Consider the following 25,931-nt stretch of genomic DNA (forward strand, 5'->3'; position numbering starts at 1 on the left):
GCTTTGTGTGTGGGGGAGAGAGGCTTTGTGCCTGAAGACATGGGCTGAAGGATTGTTTTAACATAACCTAGGTATTTCTTTGGCCACAAGCATTGGGAAAGCACCTGGAGGGGTTGCAGGAAAGCAAGGAGGCAAAGAAAAGGCCTGGATGTGGGTGACATCACACCAGACCCCGGTGGGTCTGAGAAGGCATCATCATCATCATCGCTTCTCGGGGGGGGGAGGGGGTGCCCTTTATTGTCCCTCTTGCGTCCCGCTGTCCGCCTGCCCCTCGCATCTTTCGGTCCCTCTCAGGCGGGGTCCCCGCTGCTGCCTCTCCCCGCCCCGGCGGCCGCCTGCCCGGCCCACGGCCCGCCCCGCGCCTGCACGGGGGAGCGGGTGGGAGGGAGCGGGGCGGCTCCCAGCTGGAAATCCGCTAGTCACTGGCTCGCCGCCGCCTCCCCGCCCCAAGCGCGGCCAGAGCCGAGCGCGGCTGCCGGGCCCTGGGCAGAGGGCAGGGAGGCAGCGGCCCGCCGCCGGCCGCGCAGCCGGACTATGAAGAGGCGCCTCCGCCGCCTGCCGCCGGCCCCGCTCCGGCCCGGGGGACACGGGCGACTTCCCGCCGCACGTGTGTAGCCGCCACGGGCTTTGCATAGCCCCCCCGGCGCGCGCGCGTGTGTATACGCGTGTGCGAGTGTACTTAAACGTGTGCCCCGCGTGTGCGCGTGCGGACACGTGTGCTGCGAGAGCCGGGTGTGCGCTGTTTGTGTGCACGCGTGGGCGGCGAGTGTGTGTGGGTACATAGCCGTGTGCTGCGAGTGCGCACCGTGTGCGTGTGCGTACATAGGCGCGCGCGGTGAGTGTACATAGCCGTGTGCTGGGAGCGTGCACGCGTAGGTGTGCTGTGTGTGTGGACGTCCGCGTGTGCGGGGGGGTGGGTGTGTGTACATATACGTGTGGTGTGTGCGGTGAGTGCGCGCGGTGTGTGTGTACATACGTGTGCTGCATGCGCGCGCGCGTGTGAGCGCGGCGGGGCCGGCGGATGCGGCCCCGGCGCTGAGGACCATGGAGGGCGCGGAGCCGGCGGGCAACCCCCCGGCGCGGGGCGCGGAGGAGCCGGCGGCGGGAGAGGCCCACGCGCCCCGCAAGCAGCAGGGCGTGAAGCGGCACCACCACAAGCACAACCTGAAGCACCGCTACGAGCTGCAGGAGACGCTGGGCAAGGGCACGTACGGCAAGGTCAAGCGGGCCCTCGAGCGCTTCTCGGGACGAGTGGTAAGGGCCCCCGCGCCACATGTGCCCAGATGTGCAGGGTGTTTGTTATGCCCCAAGCCCGGGGTGGGGGGGAGAAAAAAATGCAGTGGGGTGGATTGGGGTTTGGGGTTGTTTTGGGGTTTTTTGGTGGCCTCCCACCTGTTCCCACCATTCCCCCCACAGCCCTTGCCCTGCTGACCCGCATCCCCTTTCTGCCTCTCAGCAGCTTCTTCCCTCTGCCCTGCCCTGCTGGAGCTGCCTGCTGCGGCCTCAGCTTTGCTGACACCTGCAAATAACACCCAGCCTGCCATGCAGCCCCACTGATTACAGCCCAGTGCCTCGCTCAGCCGGGCAGGGCTGGCTCAAGTCCTAAAGCCAGCCCTGAAGTTGCTCATTTAATAACTGAGTCTTGCTTGCTGGCACCTTGTACCATGTCTGGAATAACATGCAGCATAAGTGTGTTAGTCCTAGTCTTTATTTCCCCCCCCCCCATTGAAATGCATTAGAAAAGGGGTGGCATGAGATGTGGGGATTGCCTTAGGGATGGATGGCACAAAGAGGGGGATGCTTTCCCCAACATGCATCTTCATTTGGAAGTAGGCTGGTTGATCTGCAGTACAGGGGATACAAAAGCAAAACCAGCCACACACAGGTTGTGTTTCATTTATCTTTTTGTTTTCATTGTCTGCACACTCAGCACATACCCAGGCAGAAGCAACAGTAAGAGAGAGGGAGAGAGAGAGAGAGAAACCTGCCAGTGAGGTGGCTTTCATAATGGACATGGCTTTGCAACTGTATATCTTTGTGCCCGCAATGAAAATGAGAGAGGTTCAGCCAAGTTGTAGAGTTGCATTATATATACTTTCATTTTATGAGCTCATTTGGAGGCCGGCTACAGAGGAACCAGAGATGAACATCTCTGCACATGCTCACTCCGATTCATGATTTTTGGAGTTTGCTGCCTTGGCTGGTTCATACTTTCAGAGTAAGGAATGCTCATTGCTTACATAGAAACCTACTGATATTTAAAAGTATGCCTTTTCTGAATTGTATTTCAAAAGTACACCCCCTCCCATAAGCAGACCTGTTAAGCCCACGAGCAGAACTACTTTTAAAACACAAATAATTGAAAAATGATTAATTTTAAAACATGTTCAAGGGACTTTAATCAGATTTGGCTGGAGAGAAAGGCCTCTTCTGAACTGACTCTCTTTAGCTGAGGCAATAAAAGTTCAACAAAATAGGAAGAGAGTGTGAAAATCAAAACATAGATGGTTTTTAAAGGCAGATTGTATGCAACATTGTATTGTTTATTGTTATGTAGAATAAACTTATTTACATGAGTATTTTTTTGTAATTTATGTTGTAGTAACATTACTCTTGCATATAAAAATAAAGCATTTATATTAATTAGGCTACACTCAGGTTCTGACATAATGGTTTTTGTCTGAACCTTCATCACTGAGTGTGTGTAAAATATCTGCATTTTGGCTGTTCTTAGAGCTATTTGCCATTAACCTAAGTTAATGAGACCTGAAGTTAAATGAGAATGACTTTTTTGCATTTTCCTACCTTACCTTATACTTAGACCCTCAATTTCTCACTAAGATCAATTCACACAGAAAAGGAGAATGCAGTAAAAGGAGGTTAGGGCAGGAGAGCTTCAGGGTTTTCCTTCAACTTTTTCCCTTTTTTTCCTAGCTCCCCCTCCAGTCTTACTTGTCACCAGCATTTATGCCATCATTGAAGTGGCTTGAATAGTATGGCCAGCAGGGGATGCACAGAGAGCAGTGTCAGGCATCATTCCTGTCATGACTTCAATACAAATTGTCTAACAACCAGAAGCTAGGAAGCAGGAGTCCCAAGGTCACTCTTTAACCTAGGTGTTTGCTTTCTGTCATACTACTGGCATCGCTAATCTTTTTTTTTTTTAAACAACAACTCAGTGGTATGTAAATATTTGAAGCTGTACTGCAACAGATTGCAAACCTGCCCCTTGGAAACAACATCACATTCCCAGTAACCAGCCCTGTCCAAGTTATCTGAATATTTGGCCTTCCCAATTTTTGTGAGCTAACAAAAAGTTCAACTACACAGTGTTTTTGCTAAAGATTCTTGTATGATTAAAAAAACCCTTTCATACACAACATGAGCTTTGCATTTTCTCCAGGGTATAGGGCAGTAATAAACAACAGAGGAGAAACTGGCAGGTTTGGCAAACTGAACCCATGATTCTGATCTCAATTTGCTGTAAACTAGAAATAACTCCATTAAAGTTAATGGAGTGATACTAGTGTAAGAGGACAGTTAACTCCATTGTTTGTAAGCAACTCAGTGTTACTTCCAATTAAAGTCAGTAGCAAGATTCTTGTGGACTTCAGGGGGAGTAGTATTTGGTTCACTTTTAATAGTTTATGGGTACTCTCTTTGTTATTGTGTCTTTATCTTCCTTCTTTCTGTTTTGCATCAAAACATGTCCATAAAGTGACCTGCAAGTAAAACCACTATGCAGACTGTATATTTAGTTTGTTGTTGGAAACAATTATTTAAATTTGTGTACTAGTTACTACAGTTACTACATAAATTGTTGTTGTGTGTTGTATGAAACACAGTGAAATTAATACCCACTACATGGTACACTGGGGCACCCTGTTCTCCAAACAAGATTTCCTTAATTAGTACTGGCTGGGTATACCCTGTACATCTCATGACATTTAAAGTAAAAGCATCTGTAAGCATAAGAAGGAAGAGATGATATAGAAAATGTGTGAAGTAGCATATACAATGACATTTTGTGGGGGGTTTCTTCACTTGCCCGCTTGCATATATACAATAACAGAACAAAGCTTTGCTCATGTATTGTAATCTGTTGGCGTGTCTACATGAAATGCTGTGTAGCATCTGCGGGCACAAACCATGATGCCAGTGCTACTGCGCAGTAGCAACAAGCTACTGTGCAGTAGGGTCAGAAGGGACCTGGGTGCCACTGGGATGGCAGCGTAACGGCAGTCACTGCACAATCATTTAGTACTTGTGCTAAAACAAGTGCTGCACAGTTGGACATGCATGTAGACATGTCCCACAAATGTACCTTTAAGACACACTAGGTGCATCTACATGTGCATTTTACTGTGGAGCTGACTAATTAGCTACACCATCTACACGGGCACCTGTATTAGGATACAGTAAGTTAATTGTCTAGGACAAGTACTATCCTACTGCAGAGTTACATGTGCTGCAACGCACATGTAGATAGTGACTAAGGCTGGCTAGGGCATGAGGTTGCAACAGTGTGGGGGCTGCCTGCTGGCTAGCCCCATAATGTACGTGTCCCATCCAGGCCCTCTATAGCATGTTGAGCTGGGTTGGAGCAGCTCTGGGCTTGCAGGCTGATCCTCCGGACCCCCGCTGTCAGCCGGGGATGCTGCGTCATGGCTCAACATGCTGTGTTCCCAGGTGCACAGCCCAGGAGCAATAAACTCCCACTAAACATCACTAAGTCTCGTGTGATACATCATCAAAGTAGATGTTTCAAGATGTTCATGCAAAGAAACACGGTAGGGATAATTACTCCTGCTAATTTTCTCTACTTTACTGAGAGGTCTTTTCAACTTTATCCCCATCTTAGTGTATTTTTTTCTGGAATTACATACAAGGCAGTACAGGGTACTGTGCTGATATTGTGCATGTTTTGGTAACATGAGCAAAAAGGAGGTGTGGCTTTAATCATGGAAGGAATGCAGCTGAAAGCCCGATACTCTGCCTGATCCATCCAAAACAGAATATGATTTGCTTCTTCAAAAAGAAAACATATGAGGACCCTCTGCAGATTTGGAGAGTCCTCCCTCTGTCATGTAGTCCTTTCTTTGCAGCCCAGCATATTAACTATGGTTCTTGCTGTCCACTCTCCCAAGCAGTTTCACCCAGGCTCCCTCCATGTCAGCCTTTATCCACAGTACAGGTCTTTTTCTCTGCATGGTCTGGATCTTCTGTCTGTCTGTTTCTCTCTTTCTTTCTATCACAGGCAAGGTTAAGATAGCAGGAGCTGCAAGTGTAGATTTTTTTTTCCTGGTTCAATCCTGAGCCAGGGTTTCTTTTCTTCCTCCTGGCCAGCAGGGGGCAGGCAATACTATTTTTCTTTCCCTGCTCTTCTGACAAGTTTTGTTATTCTGAGAATTGATGGCAAGCTGCAGCACAACATAAAACACAAGCATTTTGCACGTATCAATATAGATGTTTACAACCTATTTACTTTTCTAAGTAGAAATGCACAGTGCAGTGCTTAGCTATGAGGGTGCTACCAATGGCAATGTGATTCCAGATTTGTGTTTCTTAAAAAACAAACTTTTGTGAAATCTTAAATCAATAGAAACACTTGCATAATTCCAAACAAAAAGAAAAAGAAAAACCTTGCTTAAAACAAGTCAGCTTCCCCCCAGCTCCATGCTGAAAAAGCAAACATTATTATTCCCAAGAACCTGAAAATGGAACATTGTCTCTTAAATATTTATGTTTAAAAAAGGGGGAGGGGGAACTGCCTTCACTGATTGTCACAGTTCTTACACAGAAGAATGCAGAACACTAATAGTGAAAAGTAAAATGGATTTTTAAAGTTTTGTCATTTTAATAAATAAGGTCTTATTTCTAACACAGATAGATTGGTTTGTTGACAGCATGGCTTTTGTATGGAGACTGACCCAAGTTAGGAGACAGAGCAGATTTGTGGGTCATGAGGAACAGGCACAGTAGAATAGGACCTCTGCTTTGGTTTTTCATCCTGCTGAACTGATTTCAGGGTAGCTATGGACCGTGTGTGTGTGGGGGAAATTGGCTGTGTACTGTTGAAGCTTTTCAGCTTTCTTAACTCAGGGCCTCCTTAGGTTGCTATTGACTGTCCACACATGTGTATCCTTCCATGTTCTGCCATCCTCTGTACACTGAGGACCAAGAAGGGACTGGTGCAGGGCTTTTAATTACATGATCACCCACCAGTTTCTGCAGAACCCTTGCTTAATTCAGTGAGTGGGTGGCTATTCAGTATTGATTTATGTTCTCACTATTCAGGGTAGGCTGCTGTGCATTATTTGCTGCATAATATCCAAACCCATGGGACTATCTGTTCTTTTCCTGTAATCAGGGTTTGAATTATGGGGGAGCTCAGGGGGCTGAGACCCCCCATAAGAGACAAGAACCCCACCCCCACGGGCTGGTCAGCCCGCAGTCCACCCCACCCCATGCCTTTCTAAGCAGCCCGGGTGGTGGCAGTGGTGGCTCCTTCCGGCTGCCGCCGCCACTGGCCCCAGCCCTGCAGTACTGGTAGGGACCTGTACGCACAGCCCCAACCCTGGCTAATTTTTTTGGCAGAGCCCCCACCCCGCCAGCCCTCCAAGAGTTGAAGTGTAATTCAAACCCTGTTTGTAATCCCTTGCCTCACTTTTTATGTGCCTTCCATCTTTGGCAGCATGTGAGGTAGGAGTCTTATGAACAGCCACCTATCTCACTAGACAGCCCTGCTCCCTCCAGTCTGTCCCTCTGTTCTCTTCCTCCTTGGCTCTTGCCTCTGGCATCTCTTCCCTTTTTATTTCCTTCCTTCTTTGTACAACCTGGACATCAGGGAGTACTGGAGAGAGAGTTTCCTTGCTGTCAGTTCCTGTGCCCATAGGCAGCCTGGAGGAGTAGCTGCAGTCCTGCATATCCCCTGCATTCAAAGAATGAAGCATGCTCAGTGAGTCCATGGAGGCATTTCATGGACACTCCAGTTATCACATAGGACCTGTGGTGGACTGGAGATCTCTCAGTGTAGATGGATCCTTTGGAGGATTTATCTTCCAAACTCTAACGAGTCTTTACTGAGCATGTGCAAACTGATTTCTTAGCAGCTTATAACTTAGTTACAGTGGGCAAATTTTCACAAGAATAGCAACAGTCATATCCCTGATACCAAGGCAACCCCTGCTAAATTTCAGCTCTCTTTTTACAAAGCGTGGAGGTGCTAGAACATCCTATGAAAAGATTGAAAGAGTTATTTTTCTAAAAACAAAACAATGTATTTTCCCCTTTCCTTGTTCTTGGAAATACCCAGACTGTTTCAGCTGAAAATTTCCAAATATATTCATCACGAGACAGACATGCAGCATGGAAAATTTCAGTCAGAATCTTTTAAATTTACAAATTACAAACAACTGAAAAACAGCATTTACTAATGGGAAATGCAATGGCATCTTAATGATAGGCATAGCTACCTCCACCGTCTATAGAAAAGGTGGGCTTGGGGTAGATTTGTTTTGTATTGTTCCATTCCTAATTATTATGTAAGTGTGTTCTGAAACATTTGCATGACTGTTCTGATTAAATTCAGTAATGTATATATTTTTTGTACCTAATGTCCTTCACAGCACAGCACCACATATTTATTATGGAGGAAGCTTTCATGAGGTTGTATCATATGACTGCAACTAGGGCAGTGGTTACCAACCCAGAGATCCTAATCAACAGGTAGATCCCAGAGCCTCTTTGGGTCGATCCTGGGCTGGGGGGACAGCTAGGTGCGTACGCATGTGCACACCCAGCCCCAGCAGGTCAGTGTGTGGGGGAGGGAAAGGGCAGGGGCCAGATCAAGGGCCTCATGGTGAGTGATAGACGGTGAGGCCCAGCCAGGGCCAGGGGAAGGTAAGTAGGGCCCTAGCCCAGCCAGGTGGTGGGAGGATTGGAGCCCAGGGGGCTCCTCCAGGGGCGCGAGGGGGTCTTCCTCACCAACTCTGCGGTGGTGGAGGCAGCAGAAGCAGCTGCTACTGCATCTTGAGTCCCACTGCAGCTGGCCATGTGGGCACGGCTCAGTTCAGCAGCGGGGACTCACGTGGGGATGGCCCTGGTCTGGCCGGGTCTGGGAAGGTCTGATCATCCAGGAATGCATGGGGGGGCTCCTGCTGCTGGGTGCAGCCCAGAGGAGTCCTCGGGGGCCTGTGCCCTCTCCCCACCCAACATGCATGGGGTGCAGCAGGCAGGCAGGAACAGCCGCCTTGTCCGCAGCACAGGTGGCAGGGAGCACAGGCCTCCGGGGCCTCCACCGGCCTGTGCCCAGTGGCAGGAGTCCCCCCACCCCTCCCACACACCCCTAGACAACCAGATCTTTCTAGACCTGGCCAAGCCAGGGCCCAGCCTGACTTCTGTGCTACCACTGCACTGAATCATGCCTGCTCAGCAGCCAGAGGAACGTGGCATCAGGACCTGGCCTGGCCAGGTCTGGAACTCTCTGTGGCCCAGGGGTGCGTGGGTGTTATAATATTGTTAGAAATGGAGTGTTGTTAGAAATGCACAGTTTGCATCTCGTACCTGATAAGAAAAAAAAAACACTGCCAAGGACTTTTTTTTTTCTTGGCCAGCCTTGCCACAGTTCTTCTTATACTAAATCACACTCTCCCCCAGCCTCCCCCTAGCTTTTCTCATGCAGATTACAGAAGCTGGAATTCAACTGACTGTGTCCTTGAAAGGGGGTGGGATTTAAACTCTTGGTGACCTAAAGAACTTTCTGAGCATGCACAATTAGCTGATGCATATTTACTTCTCCGCCCTGCATACTTAAGTAGTTAATTATAATGTACATGCGATGGATGTAGTGATGTAACCACACACATGTTTGTATGAAACGGAAATGAACTGTAAGAGTTCCTGTTTCTGCACACGTGCCCAGGAGGGAAAGGATAAATACGGGCTGCAAAGTTCCTCAGGGGTTCAGAGTAATCTGAGTCTTTGACTCTGCTCTGACCCTATTTGCAAATACACCTTTTGTGCTGCTAATAAGTGTGTGTCTGTGATTTTGCGAGCCTCCAAAGAAACGGACTGCAAGCTTTTTGCATCAGGAGGATGGGTCAGTGAGATGGATGCATCCATGGCAAGGTAGGGCCCTATATTCTGGCCCTATCCCTATCCCTATTCCTATCCCTGGCTTTTCTGCACCTTGCATTTAAGATTTATGGGATAAAATGATTGAACGGTAGAGGGGTAGTTTCTGCCCTATTAGCACAATAATGGTGTAAGAGCCTGTATCAATGAGTAGCCAAAAGGGTGTGGTCTCATATTCATTTTTAATCTTTTAATTAAATCAAAGAATGAAATGCTAGCTTTGTTTCTTGGGTAGGTATAAAGTGATGTTCACTGGAGGACCTTGGATCCTTAAAGGAATGAATTACAGCAGTGGTTTTCAACCTTTGGTCCATGGACCCCTGGGGTTCCACAGACTATATATAAGGGGTCTGTGAAAGATAACTATGATCAATCAAAAGTATGTGAATACCCACAGTTACAATTCAGAGGGGAATATTGAAATATTCATTTCAACTCCATTTGAAATATTTTAGGTGTCCACAAATGAAAAAAGGTTGAAAACCACTGGATTACAGGATGCCTGGATTCTGTTCCTGGTGCTTGGGTGATTTTTGACAGATCATTTAACCTTTCTGTTTCCTCTCTGAGCAGGGACAATACTAGTTGATGCAAAGTTATTATGTAAATGAATAGGCCAAACTCTACCTTGTTTTATGCCCTGTGCCATACAGTTGAATTCATGGTAGAATTTGATCCAATCTTTATATGATATTTTATCCTTAAAGAAGTCCACAGTTAAAAACACTTTAAAACTTCTAAATGTTATTAGTAATCATTTCAAAACACCATGTATGTGAGAAAACACAACAAAATACATATTGGTTGTAAAAATTATCTTTCCTTATTTATTGATCAGCTGTACTGTGTTACTAGCTGTGTGTGATTACTTTTTACTTTTAAGAATCACAATTAGGATATGACATGGAGACAATTATCATGTATATTGTAATTTGGGGTATGTTGGCTAGACTATTTGGAACATGCAGTTCCTATTGAAGAGTGCTTATTCTTTATAGAATTATAATAGTCTATGTTTTGTCTGGTAAATAAATGATTAGAAAGTCTTTGCTGAATTCAAGACCCATTAAGTGGCATGTGGTAGCCACAACAATACCAGAAGAGAAAGCCATATATGAGTTAAAAACATGGACAGTATTTGGCAGATGAATGGACCTTGGTCACAGCCAGATCAACCTGCAGAGCCATGAAAATCAATGTCAAAAGACTACGGGAAACACCCCAGTACCCTTACAGCATACATAGATCAGTTGACATTTTCTCTTGCACTCTCTGCCCCCTCCCAGCCTTTTCCAAACATGAGCCAGAATTGGGCTCTAAATTGCTAGGGCATGCCCCTCACTCTACAAAAAAATGTTCTTGTACCTCTGATGGAACAATGTACCAGCTATAGTTGGTGTTCTCAGGAAAACTGGCCTCAAATGACAGGTCCTGTTACTAAATATGTAAGCAGTATTTATCAGTGTATCCTTAGCTATCTTTTAGCAGATGTGGATACCATGTGGGTCGATTTAATAAAATAAACTAAAAACAATTTCCACTTTGCTAGATATATGGGCAATGGTGGAAGGGAAAAACTACAAAGCAAGGTAAAAACTGCATATGTGTGTTGTTATATTTGATGACCAATTCATTAAAGCCATAAGTGTATCCAGGCTTTCAATAGTGTTCTCCTGCTGTTGCTTCCTGTACTTCCTGGCTATAGAATCAGGCTCTATGGCTCTGATTTGTCTAACCCACATGAAAGCCTTTGAGCATCTGTAAGTTATGATTTGAGAAGTATCTGCTTTTAAACAGAACATATTTATCACCATGTCTGCCCAGACAACATTGTACATTGTATAAATTAGAGAATCCTAGACCTTTGAGCACCAGGGGGCTGGGTGAGATATTCCATGAGACTATGGTGTCTGGCCATACTGATCAAACATCCTGGCCCCACACCAAAATACCAGATGTTTAATACATGTAGAGGCCCTTCTGTAACCTTTAACTGCATGGTAAAATGGGAAAAATGCCTCAGTGCAATCATCCCTTGTTGAAATGTTGTCTGAATTTCTGGTTGCAACTTAATGTAATTTTTATACCAATCACTTTGAGTACAAAGCAGGCAGTTCTTAAATCATATTAGTAAACTAATATATATTATTAATATTTGTAATATCCTGGCTTTCAAAAGCATATAACATTTGCTACTAGTTTTGGTGGTTCACACAAGATATCAACCCTTAAAACTGTCACTGGTCCAGGATTTGATATGAGACCTGAGTCTTGCTCAAAAGTGATTTTCAGGCTCTGTTCTTAAACATACGGAGGAAAACCATATTTTTATAGGCTGTTCCTTTCATTTAAATGAAAAGGCAGCTGTAGGAAAAGTGTTGTACAGGATTGGAATGTTAAGAGTAGTCCTAGTGGAATAAGAATAGCTAGCTACTCTAGGGTGAACTCAACGCTGCAAAACAAATGTAGCTTTTTTCTGGGGTTAATAACTTATTTCATAGGTGCAGAGTCTATTCTGCCTGAAAATGATCACATGATCACTATACAGATGTATATACCTGACCAAAAACGTTAAAGCAAACTGCTGTGGTTGCTCAGGTTAAATTCCACCAACTGGTGCATTAATCTAGCCAGCCCCCTTTGAAATCTACATCTTATTACTCAGCTACACAGAATAGTTTTCTCTCCACAGTGCTATTTTCCACAGCCCACCATACATTTTTGTTTACTTCCTTGTCTCTTCCCATATCCCGTTTCAACTTTCCATGGTCTCCCTGCATGAGCCATTCACCATGTCCTCAACCCAGTTGGTGTATTTGTATGATACACGGGGAAACCAAAGAGGGCATGAAGTGGGATGTGAGAGAACTTGAGGGCCCATGGGATTCAGTAGGATCAGGAGAGTGACAAAGGAAGTGGGGGAACCAGAGGGGAACCAGACTATGTGTTGTGTAGAGGGTAGCTGAAGGATTTGCTGTGATTCTGATATTTCAGTGTGAGAGCTGTGCCTTAAGTATTGGGGGGTGGGATCCTCAAAAGTACCAGTCCCTTGGCACAGAAACAGTGGTTAATATATCTTTGGCTGAAAATGTAGAAAATTCACTTGTTCTATCAAGAGTTATTGTGCTAAATTTGGAAACTAAATTCAGTTATGAATATCTAAGCCAGGAGGGATTTTTGTTCTGCTTTAGGCAGACCTTGCAAAGCAGCCCTAGCTATAGAGTTGCTACCAATACATACATAATTTATTTCCCAAACTGAAAAGAGATTTAATCCCTACTACACCTTCCAATCTCAACACAGTCCTAGTGCTTGATGTGGTAGGGTGCCTCCATAATGTTCACTTTATTTGAAAGTTATTGGTTTGGTTTTCAAGCAAGTGTGAATAGTGCTCTTGAGTTACCTATTACACAGCTTAGCAATGGGGGCTGGATGAAAATACCACTGTCCCATGATCATTATCTTTATATTAAGCAAATGTTGCTTTTAATTAAACATAGTGTTTTGAGTTTTTTTCTATTTATCACTGATACATATGATTAAATCAGCATCTGAGCAAAAGTTTAATGAAGAACATGGCAGGTTTTTTGTTTGTTTTTTTAAACCTCACTGTCATGTACTTTTGGGATTTCCAGAGGGGGAGGGGGAGCTTGGTACTCTGCAGAGGTAAAAACTCAGTAATTTTTGGTTCTATAGCAAAGCTTAATTGTGTTTGTCACAAAAAGTGAAATGAGTGGATTATTAAATAACAGTCTTGGAATATAGAATGCTTTAATATATATATATAGTTACGCTTACAACAAAGACGTATCTCATAATCACCTTAGCAGTGGTGTTTTGTGGTTTGCTGTTTCAAGTGGAACATTTTGGCATAGGAAAAAGTGACCGTTGGGAGAACACTGAAGAGTGAAACCTCCCTGGTAGTAGAATGCTCAGCAAGGGAAAAGGTTTCCCCAAAGCTGTACTCCCTGGTGTCTGAAATGATTACATACCAGTATGAAATATTATAGCCCATAAAAATACCAACTAAAACACAGTACTACTGCCTGACCACAAGAGTATTTAAGATACATTAGTAAGTGAGACATCTAGACCTACACCAGTTGGGTATTAACATTTTTGATAGCTCTATTGAGATAGCAGTCGATAACTAGGTATTTTTGGTTTCACTTGAGGTTTGCTTTTATGGCTCATTGGTCCACATCACTGGAGAGTGAGTTTTCCATGGCCTTAACTGAATGAGATAAAGGTATATATGAGTAGCACTTACCTCGCTCTCTCATGCAGATAATTTTTTAACCAGGTCTGTACTCAAGTTATAAGGTGATTGATTATCCGTTCCAGTATGCTCAGCTGCCTCTTCCTTTACATAATTTGACTTTTTCTTGTTCACTTTCATTTAGATTTTTTTGTGGCACTCATTGCCCTAATATCTGAGTACTTCACAAACACTGATATATCTCACAATATCACTGTGAGGGAGGAAGAATTATTTTCTCCATTTTACAGGAAAGAAAATGAAGCCTGCTTTAAAAGTTTTGATGGCGTATCTGTGTTGGTTAGGAAAATATGAAAAACTCACACCCCTGATGAACGCCACTCTGCTGGCAAGAACTCTAGTATAGTTGCAGTTATATAAGCAAAATTGTCCTTTTGCTACTGTAGATTATTTTGTTTAGGCGAGTAGTATAAAATTTACCAGCAAATAAAACTCTGCCGTTTTAAGATGAATGTCCATTAGGGGACATTTTCCTATTTGCTAGTATTATTATATTGATAAAAAACCTTTCTAGTGTAGACAAGACTTCAAGTATTGATAGTTTTATATCAGGGTTTTCCAGTCTGGGAGCAGTTTGGGACCAGATGCCCTCAAGCGGCCTAGGCTACAGGCTCCATAGACTCCCCAGACTACACCTTGCCCAACCTCCAGGGCTCCGGGGAGGAAAGAGAAGCTGGATGAGGGAGGGCAAGCTCAGAGACCCCAACAGCAGCAGCAGCAGGAGAGTGCTGGAGGAAGTGCATCTGGACCAGGAGCCTGGGGACTTTAACCCTTGCAAGTGGCATTCAGCTCATGGTCCACTAGTTGGACAGCCATCATTCAAATGACTTAGCTAAGGTCACACAGGAAGTCTGTTGCATAATGAGAAACAGAACCCAAATCTCTCACCATTTCTTGCCTTTCTCTCTTTGATTATATGTGGTAGCTTCATGTATCTTAGGGGAAAAAAACCCATCACTTTCTTTGTGACCAGTAAAATGAGTGTATCCCTTTGAGATTATGGTTATATTCCCATGAGTGATGGAGATGTCATTGTTTTTCTGCCCACATAATGTAGCCTCATATTCATGTCCATACTCTTCCTTATGTCAGGTCAAGTACTTAAGGCTTAGAATGAACAAGGGACTTCCACTGAATTCTGCAATATATTGGCAGCCAAGAAGCCTGCTGTTCTTCTTTTCCAGCAATAATTTTATTCCAAGTATAGTCTGACAGCTTTCTATAATCTCTTTTTTTCAGTGAAATAAATATATTCTCACGGTTCATCCTGTCTGGCATTTCATTATGAAAATGTATTCTAACAGGACTTATGAAATGCTTCATTGTGGAGTTCATATTACTGTAGAGAAATTCATTAGGGAGAAGAATTTCATGACGTACTCTAACCTTGCCCTTTCCAGCCTTCCTAAGATGAAAAGAAAAACTGTAGCTTTGAGTGTTACTGATTATCATTATTGGATATCATTATTCACTCTCCAAGTACAAAACAGAAAACCACATTCCTTGTGATGCGTTTGGACAAAATGCTACCCTCAGTTATATTACTATCACTGTAAATAGAAGAGCAAGATTTGGCCCTTTATTTCAATTGAAGTATTTGCTTAACACAGGCAAGAACTAAACAACACACTTGAAAGTGATCTGTACAATTGTCTGTAGAGCAGAATTTGTGTTTTATGAACTGGCAGATCATAAAGGCCGCATAAATCATGTAAAGGAGTCTCATTTACTTTTGCTCTTTTTTGCAGATGGGGCTCACAGAGTAGAATTGCAGTCAAATGTCTGCTTCAGGATATTTTAGTTGAGCTGTACAAGTCCATTAAACAAATGTAATAGCTTTTTGGAAAGAAGTGCTATATGTTTGAGACCAAATGTTTTACATAGAGAACATCTGGGTAGTTCTCAGTTTATGTGTACAGCACATCAGACAGCAGCCTTAGTAAGCTCAGCTGGGAGGCTGCCTGGGATGTGGTTGTAGGATATGACAGTTCAGTTGTTATAAGAAATAATTCGTATGAAGTATTGCCATAAACCAAATGTTTGGCATGAATAGCTGGGTCTTTGTTTCACTCTACACCCAAATTCTTTTCATTGTCTGCCCAACAAAACCCACTATGACACTTTAACAGCTTATTATATAAGCTAATTTCAGTGTTGGCACATTCTGAATTGTGGCACACACATGAAAGCACACTTCAGAAAATAGTCACACTAAAAGAAGAGCTCAGATTGCTTCATTGTGAGCAAGAAAACTGTTAATCTCTGTCACGAATTATCTGATGCATTTGTGATATTAATACAGTGCTTGCAAGCATTAATGAGAGGGTGAATTGGGAAAGATCAGTAATTTGGTGGTAGTCATATGTATTCTTGTTTTGAGGAATGTAAAAATACAAAACCCAGAAAAACACATGCAGTTAATACAACACACAGGTTCATCAAGCGGCTAATAAAATCACTTTTGTTCCTGGAGGCAGTCAAATGTGATGAATTTGGGTTTATTTCAGCTAAATTGCAGTTCATATAGGTAGGCCTAGGAAATATAGCTGGTAATCTAGGTAGATTTGAAACACTTAATTTTAGGAGTCTTACAATTAAATTAGTTCTACCTTTTAGTGGAGGAATGTGTGGCTCAAATGAGATGAAAGTTATTGTTAAGTTCCAGAATACCTAATGGAGCCTCCCCTTTCCGGGTCGTTTAAGCAAAAAGTTAAATAAAGTGGGGTAGGCAGTCTTTTCTCATTCCCTTGTGAAGAGCAATTCACATTGCACAACACCACTTAAATAGTTCTACGCAGTATGACATGATTTGTGGTATTTGCTGAGATGAAATTCTGGACAGAGTAGCTTGTGAGGGAATTGTTCTTTACTCTGGGGGATGTGGTACATCCAAGTCTGTGTTAAGGTCACTGGCAGGGTGAGGTGGGAAGTTTGTATTGCTGCTGTTGCTCTACCTAACTTCTCACATTTTGGCAAAGGGAGCCCAGAAATTCAAGTACTGATACTCCTTTGTTCACTTGACCCTGGCCAAAGTGAATGCCAAAAAATAGAGCTGGAAGGAGGGGGCTTCAGTCCTAGAGATTATACAGTCTGAGTGGATTCTTTGCCAGAAATCTTTTACTTGTTCCTTTATTGTGGAATTCTGAGTTGACTTTTTTCAGACCTAATTCTCTCCAAACTGCTTATAATAATTGTCTCGATTGCTGAATTAACTATAGAGCAAGGAGAATAGGTATCCTTCTCTGATGCTGCAGGATCATGTGAAAGGACAATTAATTCTTCAGCCTGCCATACCTTGGTCAATTCTAGACCCTCCCCCCATGCCCCCAGGGAGCAAAATATGCATGTTTTTGTATTATTGCATCTAATGAGCCATTAAGGTAACCTCTGTAATTTTCTTTTGATAAACAGCAAAGAGTAGCTGCAGGTTTCTCTACCTTCAGGAATACTGACATTTCCTAGAAATTACAGGTGAATGGGAAGAATACAAGCAGAGTACTTTTCTCTCTGCATATCAATTCTACCAGATTTTGTAATAAATTTCAAGATTCTGTTACTAAAGAGGGCAATTAAATGGATACTGTTTGAGCTGTACAATATGATACTAAAGCAGAAGCTGTTACGAGTACAAGAGAGGAAAGTTTAATATTACAGTGATCTGTAGGCCCAAGAAGAAGCAAAATCAACTGGTGAGATGTAAACTTTCACAGTTGCCAATACTTGAAAATATTTTCCAGGAGCTGTTCTCCAAGTAGGATGAGGGACTACCGTTTATTAGCCCCCTGCTACAAGATTCTGTTTGCATTCTGGTTTATTTTAGAATATTTTAGAAAATATATCTTAGTCATAACGTCTTTTGAGTCTTGTGTGATAAACAGGGTGCTCTCTTTCCATTTATATGCTTTTGCACACCATGTGCCGTGTTTTCTGCACCATACATGACCCTTATAACTTAGCATGCCCACAGTGGTCATTGGAAAGCACTAACCCTAAATCCCATCTTTGAAATCCATGCTCATCCGGAATCCCCTTTGATTTAACTAAAATTTTTAATTGCTCAAGGAATGTAGGTGGAGGTTCAGATTAGCACAGCCCTATCCAGGAATATGGATTCTCTAAAAAGAAAATTCAAAACCAATTCTTTCTGCTTTGTGGGTCGCAGGCTGGAAAGAGACTTTCTCTTCCCTTATCCTGTTTGTAAGGACTACATTGTCAAGGGAATAAAACAAAATGAATGCAAAACCCAGGAAAAGCAGGGTAAAAGCAAATGCAGGAGCACATGAAAAGCTCTGCATTTTAAAATGACTTATCACTAGCGATAGGAGAAAACAAATATAGGTCTGTGATTTGCTAGCACCAACAAGTTCTGGGGCTTCTTTAAACTCACATAAGTCCCAAACAATAGCCTTTGGTTCATCACCTTCTCAGACCCCGCTGCCTGTTGTAGTGGCTTTATGCAGGGTGGCAGGTCCTGTCTTTTGTACTAGCAGTGTGGCCAATATGCCTGTTTCCCTTTCTCCAATATCTCTGGGGGAGACCAGTGGACCTGTTCCCTCACTGGTATCTTCAAGGAGTATTGTCTTCCTTTCATTGGGTCTGACCATGCTTCCACTGAATTTAGTAAAGAAACTGAGTGACTTCAGTAGGTGCTGGGTAGTGACTGTTTAGCAGGATGGTTTTTCCTTCCATGTTCATTTTGATACATCTTTCTTTGCCAGATTACTCTTCAGTTTCAACTCTCTTATATGAAGAAACGCATTGGTATCATCATTCAGCTGTTGGTACAGTGGGCCTCGTTAGCATGATAAAATTGAATGATCTTAGTGACAATATACATTGTGCATGCGTGTGTGTGCATATACACAGACACATACATACATATGTACATGAGAGAGAATAAGGAGAAAGTTTTCCTTCATGTAAGCAGAATTCTACTTGTTGATCTGCACCACCACCACTTAGATCTGCTTTTTGATATGAAAATGTACCTGGTGGGTTCTTGCAAAATGCTGGCTAAATGTAAGATAGAGTTTAAACAGCAAGGACAGGTACATGTTATGTTTATAATACATTTTCTTTCTTAGCACATGGGCTGAATGGTGTGGTGCTGTATTTGGAAGCTGATGATCAATAATGATTGCATAAATATAACCTTATTTAAACTATGATATACACAGACACAGAAATGGATGCTACAAGTTTTTTTCCTACTTATAAGTAAGCCAGCTTTTTTTCTTTTTGGTTCCAGTAAAATTGTAACCTGGAAGGAAAGGAGTTAGGCTTTGTGGAATCCCAGTTTGATGTAGCATTTGGCTTCAGTAAATGGAAGCCAAAAATAAACATCTGCTTGGCAACTTCCACAAAGTTAAATATAAATGCAGTTTCTATTCTTTTCAGTGAATTCGGCATGCAGTATTGGATACTATCTATTCAAAACTAATGACTCCATAGTTAAGGTTATAATGCTGTTTTTTAAACATTGTATTATAATGTGTATTATCTAGTATTTTCTTGTGATATAAAAAAAAAAAAACTATATAAAATTTCTCATGTCCCCAGAGGTGAACTTTGCAAGTTTAAAGATAGTTAAGTAGGATGTTTTTGAATATAGAAAATTGTTCTGACATTTTTTTCCATTCACAACCCAGAAGGAACTTGACGTAAAAATTTAAACTGTGTTTTTTAACTAGTCTTCCCACAGAAATAGAGCATAAGACTGTTTTAATCAGGCATGAGTACCAAAATTTTAGGTATAAGGAGTTGCAGTTTTTAAATGTTCTTCTGACAGGTCTGGGTGACAGGTACAGGTTAATCTATTTAAGAGTTAAACCTCTAGCCCATTTTACTAGGAAGATAAACTTTGGAACTCACAGTTGCCAGCTGGCAGGATACTTGTCACCTCACAACTTTGCACTTCCCTGCTTATGAAGGTTTAGGCCAGGGGTGTCAAACATATGGCCCATACAACATATCCAGACTGCAGGGCCTAATGAGTTTTACACCCCTGATATAGGCTATGTTGGATCTCCTAAGCAATGCCACTGAGAGAAAGTAGCAACTGTCCCTTTCCCATATCCCATACTGCCATTGCGTTCTATCATTCCTGTCTGAGGGAAACACAGTTTTTGAGAGTCAGAGTCATTGGCAGTCCTTCGATTGGAGGATGACAGTTTTTCCACTAAATAAGGAAGTCATCCCTGAGTCTGTAGATGACTGAGGAGGCCAATCTGAGATCTGTACCTTTGAGTGTAGGTGTGGCAAATAATTCCAGAAGAAAGGAGTAGATTCTGGTGCTGTCCGGTCACAATTCTTTCCCTTTGTCTCTCTTGTCTATCTCCTGTAGGGAGATGAGTTTTCTTGGAATGATGGATGCCTTGTCATACATCATGGCACCATTGGGGATAATTCATGACTTCAGTCTCCTGGAATTGATGTTAATGTTACCTTCTTCAGATTGGCCTTCAAGGTGTCCTTGAATCTCTTCTTTTGCTGACCTCTAAAATGGTGAGCATCAGTAATTTGTGAGTACAGGATCTGTTTAGGGAGCCAAGTTTCGGCATTCTTCTTATGACACATCCTGTCCAACAGAGCTGATCCTGTATAAACGTGCCTTCAATTGCTGGTGGTGTTTTCTTGAGTCAAAATGTTCTTTCTTCTGTCCTTCTAAGTTAATATGGAGGATTTGCTGAAGATATCCCAGATGGTAATGTTCCAAAGCTTTCGGGTATTTCGGGTATGGTGTTGCACACCCCATCAACAGGGTAGGGGCCTGATAGACAAGTAGTTTAGTTTGGGTCCTGATGTCATGATCATCAAAGACACAGTTTTGGACATGTCCAATGTCAGCACTGGCAGATTTTGTCCAGTGTTGAATATTATCATTTATGTTTACTTTTTGGAACAGGTAGCTACCAAGGTAGGGGAAATGTTCAACATTCTCCATCCACGGATTGCCTTCTAATTGTAATGTGTGGAGGAACCGCTGCTTAGTTTGGGGTGGGCTGGTAAAGTATCTTGGTTTTCATGAAGGTGTCTTTGAGTCCAAGCTTTTCATGTGCTTTGCAAAAGCCATCAAGAGTGACTTGAAGCTCTGCAGTTGAGGGAGCACACATGACAAAAACATCAGTGTGTTGAAGATCAGTAACGGAGGTCTTGGCTTATCTTGGATTTGGAACATAACTGGTTCATATTAAAAATATTCCTGTCCATGCAGTATTGGAAGCTGATTCCAGATGGAAGTCTGTCAGCAGTGAGATGTGGAATAGTTGTTATATAGATGGAAAAGAGTGTTGGTGGAATCACACATCCTTGCTTGATTCCAGTTCTAATAGTGAAAGAGCACCCCCTGACTATTAGAATTGGGGTCAGGAGAGATGTTTGGACCCCACCCCCTTCCACTTTTTGAGACCCACCTGATGCTATGGATTTCAAGGAAATAGATGGAAAGTGACAGCATCTGTGATTTCTGTGGTCACCAAGGCAAACTTACTTCACCTGCTGATTGTGCAAGAGGAAAATGCTTTTGAATTTGTACTAGCATGCTCATTCTAATGTAACTTTGTGAACAGGTTTTGAAAGATAACTTGTGTTGATCCAGTTTGAAAAAGTGAATACTTCATAGTCATTAACATTCATTAATATATTAGGTCTTTCTTTTAAACATATGCACTGCTGTAACTTGGGGGTTTATTATTGCTTAATAAACACCTTTCCTGGTGGAGGAGATGGCTTTCACTAGTGTTATAATGTCCATCAATAGAAGTGATCATTTGGGGATGTGCATTCTTGTTCTCTACAAAATGTGAGAGATATCAAACAACATCTGGTTTAGGCTGGATCTGAACCAGTGCACGTCTAGAAATGAAAGCATGTTTTTTTCCATTGCCTGAGACCGTCAGTTCTTTCCCCTTTTACAAATTTCACTCTACAAGAAGACAAAAAAAAAAGTAAGTGAACCACCAACCCGTATTTTGACTGTTCTTGGAAAGGAGTTCTAAGCCAAACCAGTTGCCTTTTACTTTTGAGTGTAAACCTGTCTTGAAATGGTTGGTGTAAGGTTGTCAGATCCAGTTGGAGATAATGAAAAGGCAAGGAAGAGTACCTTCTGAGCATGAGAAAAAAATGGATTGTCCAGAGAATGTTGGTAGAGGGTGCAGAGCAAACATATGCCAAGCTTCATTTGTGCAGCACAGGACAACAGGTACCAAACAGTGAGAAGATGTAAATTTTCCAGCACAGCATTAGTTTCTCAGGAAATACGCGCACAAATCCTGTTAACATATATCATGGATGGGGAGAGCACAGAAGAGGAGGAAGGGTGTTGCACATGTGCCTCCTGTCACCCACTTTGTGTATGTGCAGCATAAATCTCTTGGTCTGAATGCTTCTGATACTCAGGAAGCTTGGTTACACCACAGGCAGTTTCTTAGTTTGTGAATATAGGAGGCATTATAAAGAGAATGAAAATCTGGCTATGATTTATGAGTCACTAATTCCTTTTGCTGAATCACCACTAATATAATAATGACATTTACAGCCAGCAACATTTGAAAATGAAGAATTAAAACACAGATAAAAGCATCCTGCCTCTTTCAAAAGGCACAGGCACACACAGTATCAGTTTATGCAAACACCATTTTGATTTGACATTTATCATCTAGATCCAGAACTTTCAGTGCCTGAGTGCAAGAATGAGTTTCCCTTCAGGCAGCGATACAGCAGCCATAAATCACCTTTAGTTTTAGGAAGCAATCTTTTTTATGTGACACATTGGGAAGTAGAGAACTGGAGGAGTTAGCTACAAATTGGGGGGGAGGGGGGTTTAAATGCTTTTACCATACAGAATGAACTTGTTGGAAAAGATACCTTGCCCTTTTCAGAGAGAAAACTCAAAGGTGCCTGAGTAGCCTCCGTTGGCATGATCCTGTTTGCCCTTCTACACTTGTTGATGCAGCTGCTTGCTCTTAAACGACATTCATCTTTGTAAATGTCCCCGTAATGACATGAAGAAACGTGAAAAAAATAGCAAAAGCACAGCAGCCTTGAGGTTTAAATCAGCAGGGATCCAGTTGGTACACATTGCCCCACTACTGTTTAGAGGGAAGTATTTAAGCTACTTCCTTAATTGTTACATAGTTTGCCAATCTACTAAACAATGGAGTTGGGTCGTTTATAAATAATTAAATAGGATTTTGCTGCATGACTGTCTCCCAAGGAGCATTGCCATGGAGATGATCTAGCTCATGGGATCTGAAAAGTAACAATTTCCAAGACAATGGTAGTGTGTTGGCTTTAACCTTCTCTCCCCAGAGAAAAAGAACACTCAGAGACAGATCAGCTTGATGTTTAAGGCCATATTCTAATTTTACAGCACTTCGCAGTGCTCTTTTATCTGACTTTTCACTCAGTGCATGAAATTTTTTCTCTGTCTCTGTGGAAGTCTCTTGTAAAACTGTTTGCACTGTATATATTCAATATAGCTTGGAATCAGATTGCCACTCTTGCATCTTAAGCTCACAAGCAGGACTGTAGCCCTGTCATCCCTTTATAGGCTAATGCCCACAGGGGGTTCTTGGGGAGGGAATCAATGCCATTAGGATGTTCTTGTGGATTTCTCATAGCTTGCCTCTTTCAGATGGAATAGTTCATCCGCCGCCCTAAAACTTGGCAGAACCCAGATGACTTATATACAGCTGTCTTGATCCCTGGCAATAGAGCTGCAGTGAAACTGCACTGGCAGGGACACCCTTGGGACTTCCCAGTTTCAGAGCTGTTTCCCCTTCTCTGCACTCCTTCAGAGGGGAGATGATACGTAGGTCAAGAGCCACGAGTAGATACCTTTACAAAAAATACAGTATAGTCCCAGGCTTTATTTTTCCTGCCTAAGTTCCATAGGAGGAAGAACAATATGTTCTCCCCCCCCCACCATCACCTCACATACTATAGACATCTCCCTTTTTTCCTGGCCTGCCGATTACTGCCACCCTTTCTGCATAGATCTTACCTCCCACCATCGTGGGATCTTGACCTATGCATCTCACACTCTTCTTCCCACCTGGGATTCTGGGGGCTGAAAACATCTCTGAAACTAGCTGGACCCACTCACTTCCCATCACAGGATGGAAATATCTCTTCTGTTCACAGCTCTGGGGAAATACAGGTCTTGTCACACTTCCTCCTCCTTCCCTTCAACAAATAACTTCATTAAAATGCATTTTTAACATATTTCCTAATACAAGTAGCCAATCTCCCTCCCTCAGGAGATTGCATTCTCTCCCAGTGTCACTTCCCCTGCGCTCCAGAATGCTGTTGCAGTAACAGGCTGGAATTTGAGGCAGACTAGAACTGGTATGTCTAAGAGCTTGAACCCACCTAAAATTCACTGCCCCCACAGGAAAGGAAGAGACTGGGGAGGTAGGGGGAATGGGTAGAGGCTGATGAGCAGGGGGGAAGAGGCAAAGACTGGGAGAAGTTTGGGGGAAGGGGCAAAGGCTGTGCAGAGCTGGGAGTGTGCAGGTGGCAGGGGGGGCAAGAAGGCTGCAGCAGAAGGAGTGGGCAGGGCAGAGGGCAAGGGGGCCACCTGACCCCCTCCCTTAGCCACTGCTTTCCCTGCTGTAGCAATGGGGGGTAGAGAGGGGTGGTAGGATTCAAGACAACCCTCCAATACTTAGATTCTATACCTGGAAAATCATAAAGGTTTTATAAATTTTCCATATATAGAATCTAATTATTGGGGGGGTCATCCTTTATTCAAGGTTATCTTAAATTTGAGCAAATACGGTTATTTGCTTATCAGACAAGCTGAAGCTGTGGTATATAGAAAGTACTGGAGGAGGCTTTATGAAAGAGGTCTGACTAGATCAGTGGTACTCAACCTTTTTCCCTGAGGAGCCAAATGGGCAGTGCCTGGTCAGTCTGTGTACTTGATCCAGCTGGTGGTCCCAATCCAGTGCCTGGGGCAGGCACAGCAGGTGCCATCCAGCAACAGAGGAGGTCAGGAGGCAACCCAGCCCTAAAGGTGAAGAGGGCTTGACCCAGCCTTGCAGGAGGAGCAAGGGGGCATGGATCCATTTAGTGGGGGGAAGAGGGTGTGACCCATCCCCTGCTGGCCCTGGAGCAGGTAAAGGGGACATGGCCCTGCCCGGCAGTGCAGGGAGGTGGTGTGGTCCAGCCCCAAGCTGGCCCTGTCGAGGGGCAAGGAAGTATGGCCTGACCCTGATACAGCTGTGGCAGGAGGGGCATGGCTCTGCCCTACAGGGGAAAGGGCATGGCCCTAACTGACCTCATGAGGCTTAGAGTTTGGGAATTTGGCAGGGGGGAGGGAGACCATGTCAAATGGCCACTGCTCCCCTATTGCCAAATTTCCCAACCTGTGGGCAGCTCCGTGGGCCAGATTTGATGGCTTCATGGGTCATATTTGGCCCTCAGGGTAGAGGTAGAGCACCTCTGGACTAGATGATCATAAATTTTATGTACTGCCTTAAAATCAATGATTGTGTGCAATAGGGCAAATTCTGCCTTTGTTCAGATGCATGCACCCTTGGGCAGAATTTGGTGCATTACCATTAATAATTAGTAAGGAACAATTAAAAAAACCCATTTATGCTTTGATAAAAGCATAGCTTTATTATTCAAGATGAAGTCTGGGATTTTCTCCATACCTCCCAATGAAATGATATAGGCAAGATTATACCCACAGAGATGTCAATTGGATACTGAATGTGTAGCCCGGAGGTAGATGCTGACTTATTCCCTGTGCTTTTTGCCAAATGTTCATAGTCCGCAATATTTTCCTGAGCATAATGCTCTTACTGTGTCTTTAAAGGAAAATTCCAACTACAGTACTTTGCTTTTGCCGAGCACTCTGAAAGCTCATAAAAGAAGAGAAACATTTTTCATGCAGATAGTACTAATGTACAGAAAGCTTTATAACTGTCATGATCTTTGAAATATTTACAACTCAGTACAAATTATTTGTACCAAACAAAAGCAAGGAAACATGAAATGTATTGCAAAATGTTGCCCAGAGCTGTGTGTTTCTTCAGGTCTGAAGAATAAGTATATATCTTCTTTCCAGGAAAAGGAGATAGGTAATTTATTGAAGCCCTGAAAAAGCATCAGCTTACTTCTCCACATCTCTGCCCAGCCAAATCTACCAGCCAGCCCATGAAGGGGTGAAACTATGGCTTCATCCCCTCTTCACCTACCTGGTTATTAAAAGGGGAATGATGGCTGCTTTGTGGACCCACTGCCATAATGTGTTCAGTCTTAACACAGCAGCACAGGAAGTTGAAGTTGAAAGGACATTATTGCCTTGCATGGCTGCATGAGGGTTAGTGGTAATCTGCCCCTATGTGTTCATAACTTTGTAGACTGAAAACTTCATTTCCAAATCTATTTCCCTCGGTTGCTAAACTGAGTGGGGGTGTCTTGGTTTTCTTTTAGACAGCCACAGTGTATAAGTTGATACTTTAGTGTTATTCTCTTATGCACATCTTTTCTTAGTTTTTGAATGAAC

General features: G+C 43.1%; 1 protein-coding gene across 1 annotated transcript in view; it reads left to right on the top strand.

Annotated features, from left to right (window-relative positions):
• Positions 1-421: 421 nt before the first annotated feature.
• NUAK1 (NUAK family kinase 1) overlaps positions 422-25,931 on the top strand; it is a 65,399-nt gene continuing 39,889 nt past the window's right edge. The window contains exon 1 of the mRNA XM_090043166.1: positions 422-1,254. Within this exon, the coding sequence (XP_089899292.1) occupies positions 1,045-1,254 (210 nt within the window). The 5' untranslated portion in view covers positions 422-1,044. The remainder of the gene's footprint in view (positions 1,255-25,931) is intronic.

The sequence above is a fragment of the Crocodylus siamensis genome, chromosome 4, assembly GCF_052110815.1.
Source record: "Crocodylus siamensis isolate JL-2025a chromosome 4, ASM5211081v1, whole genome shotgun sequence".
NCBI lineage: Eukaryota > Metazoa > Chordata > Crocodylia > Crocodylidae > Crocodylus > Crocodylus siamensis.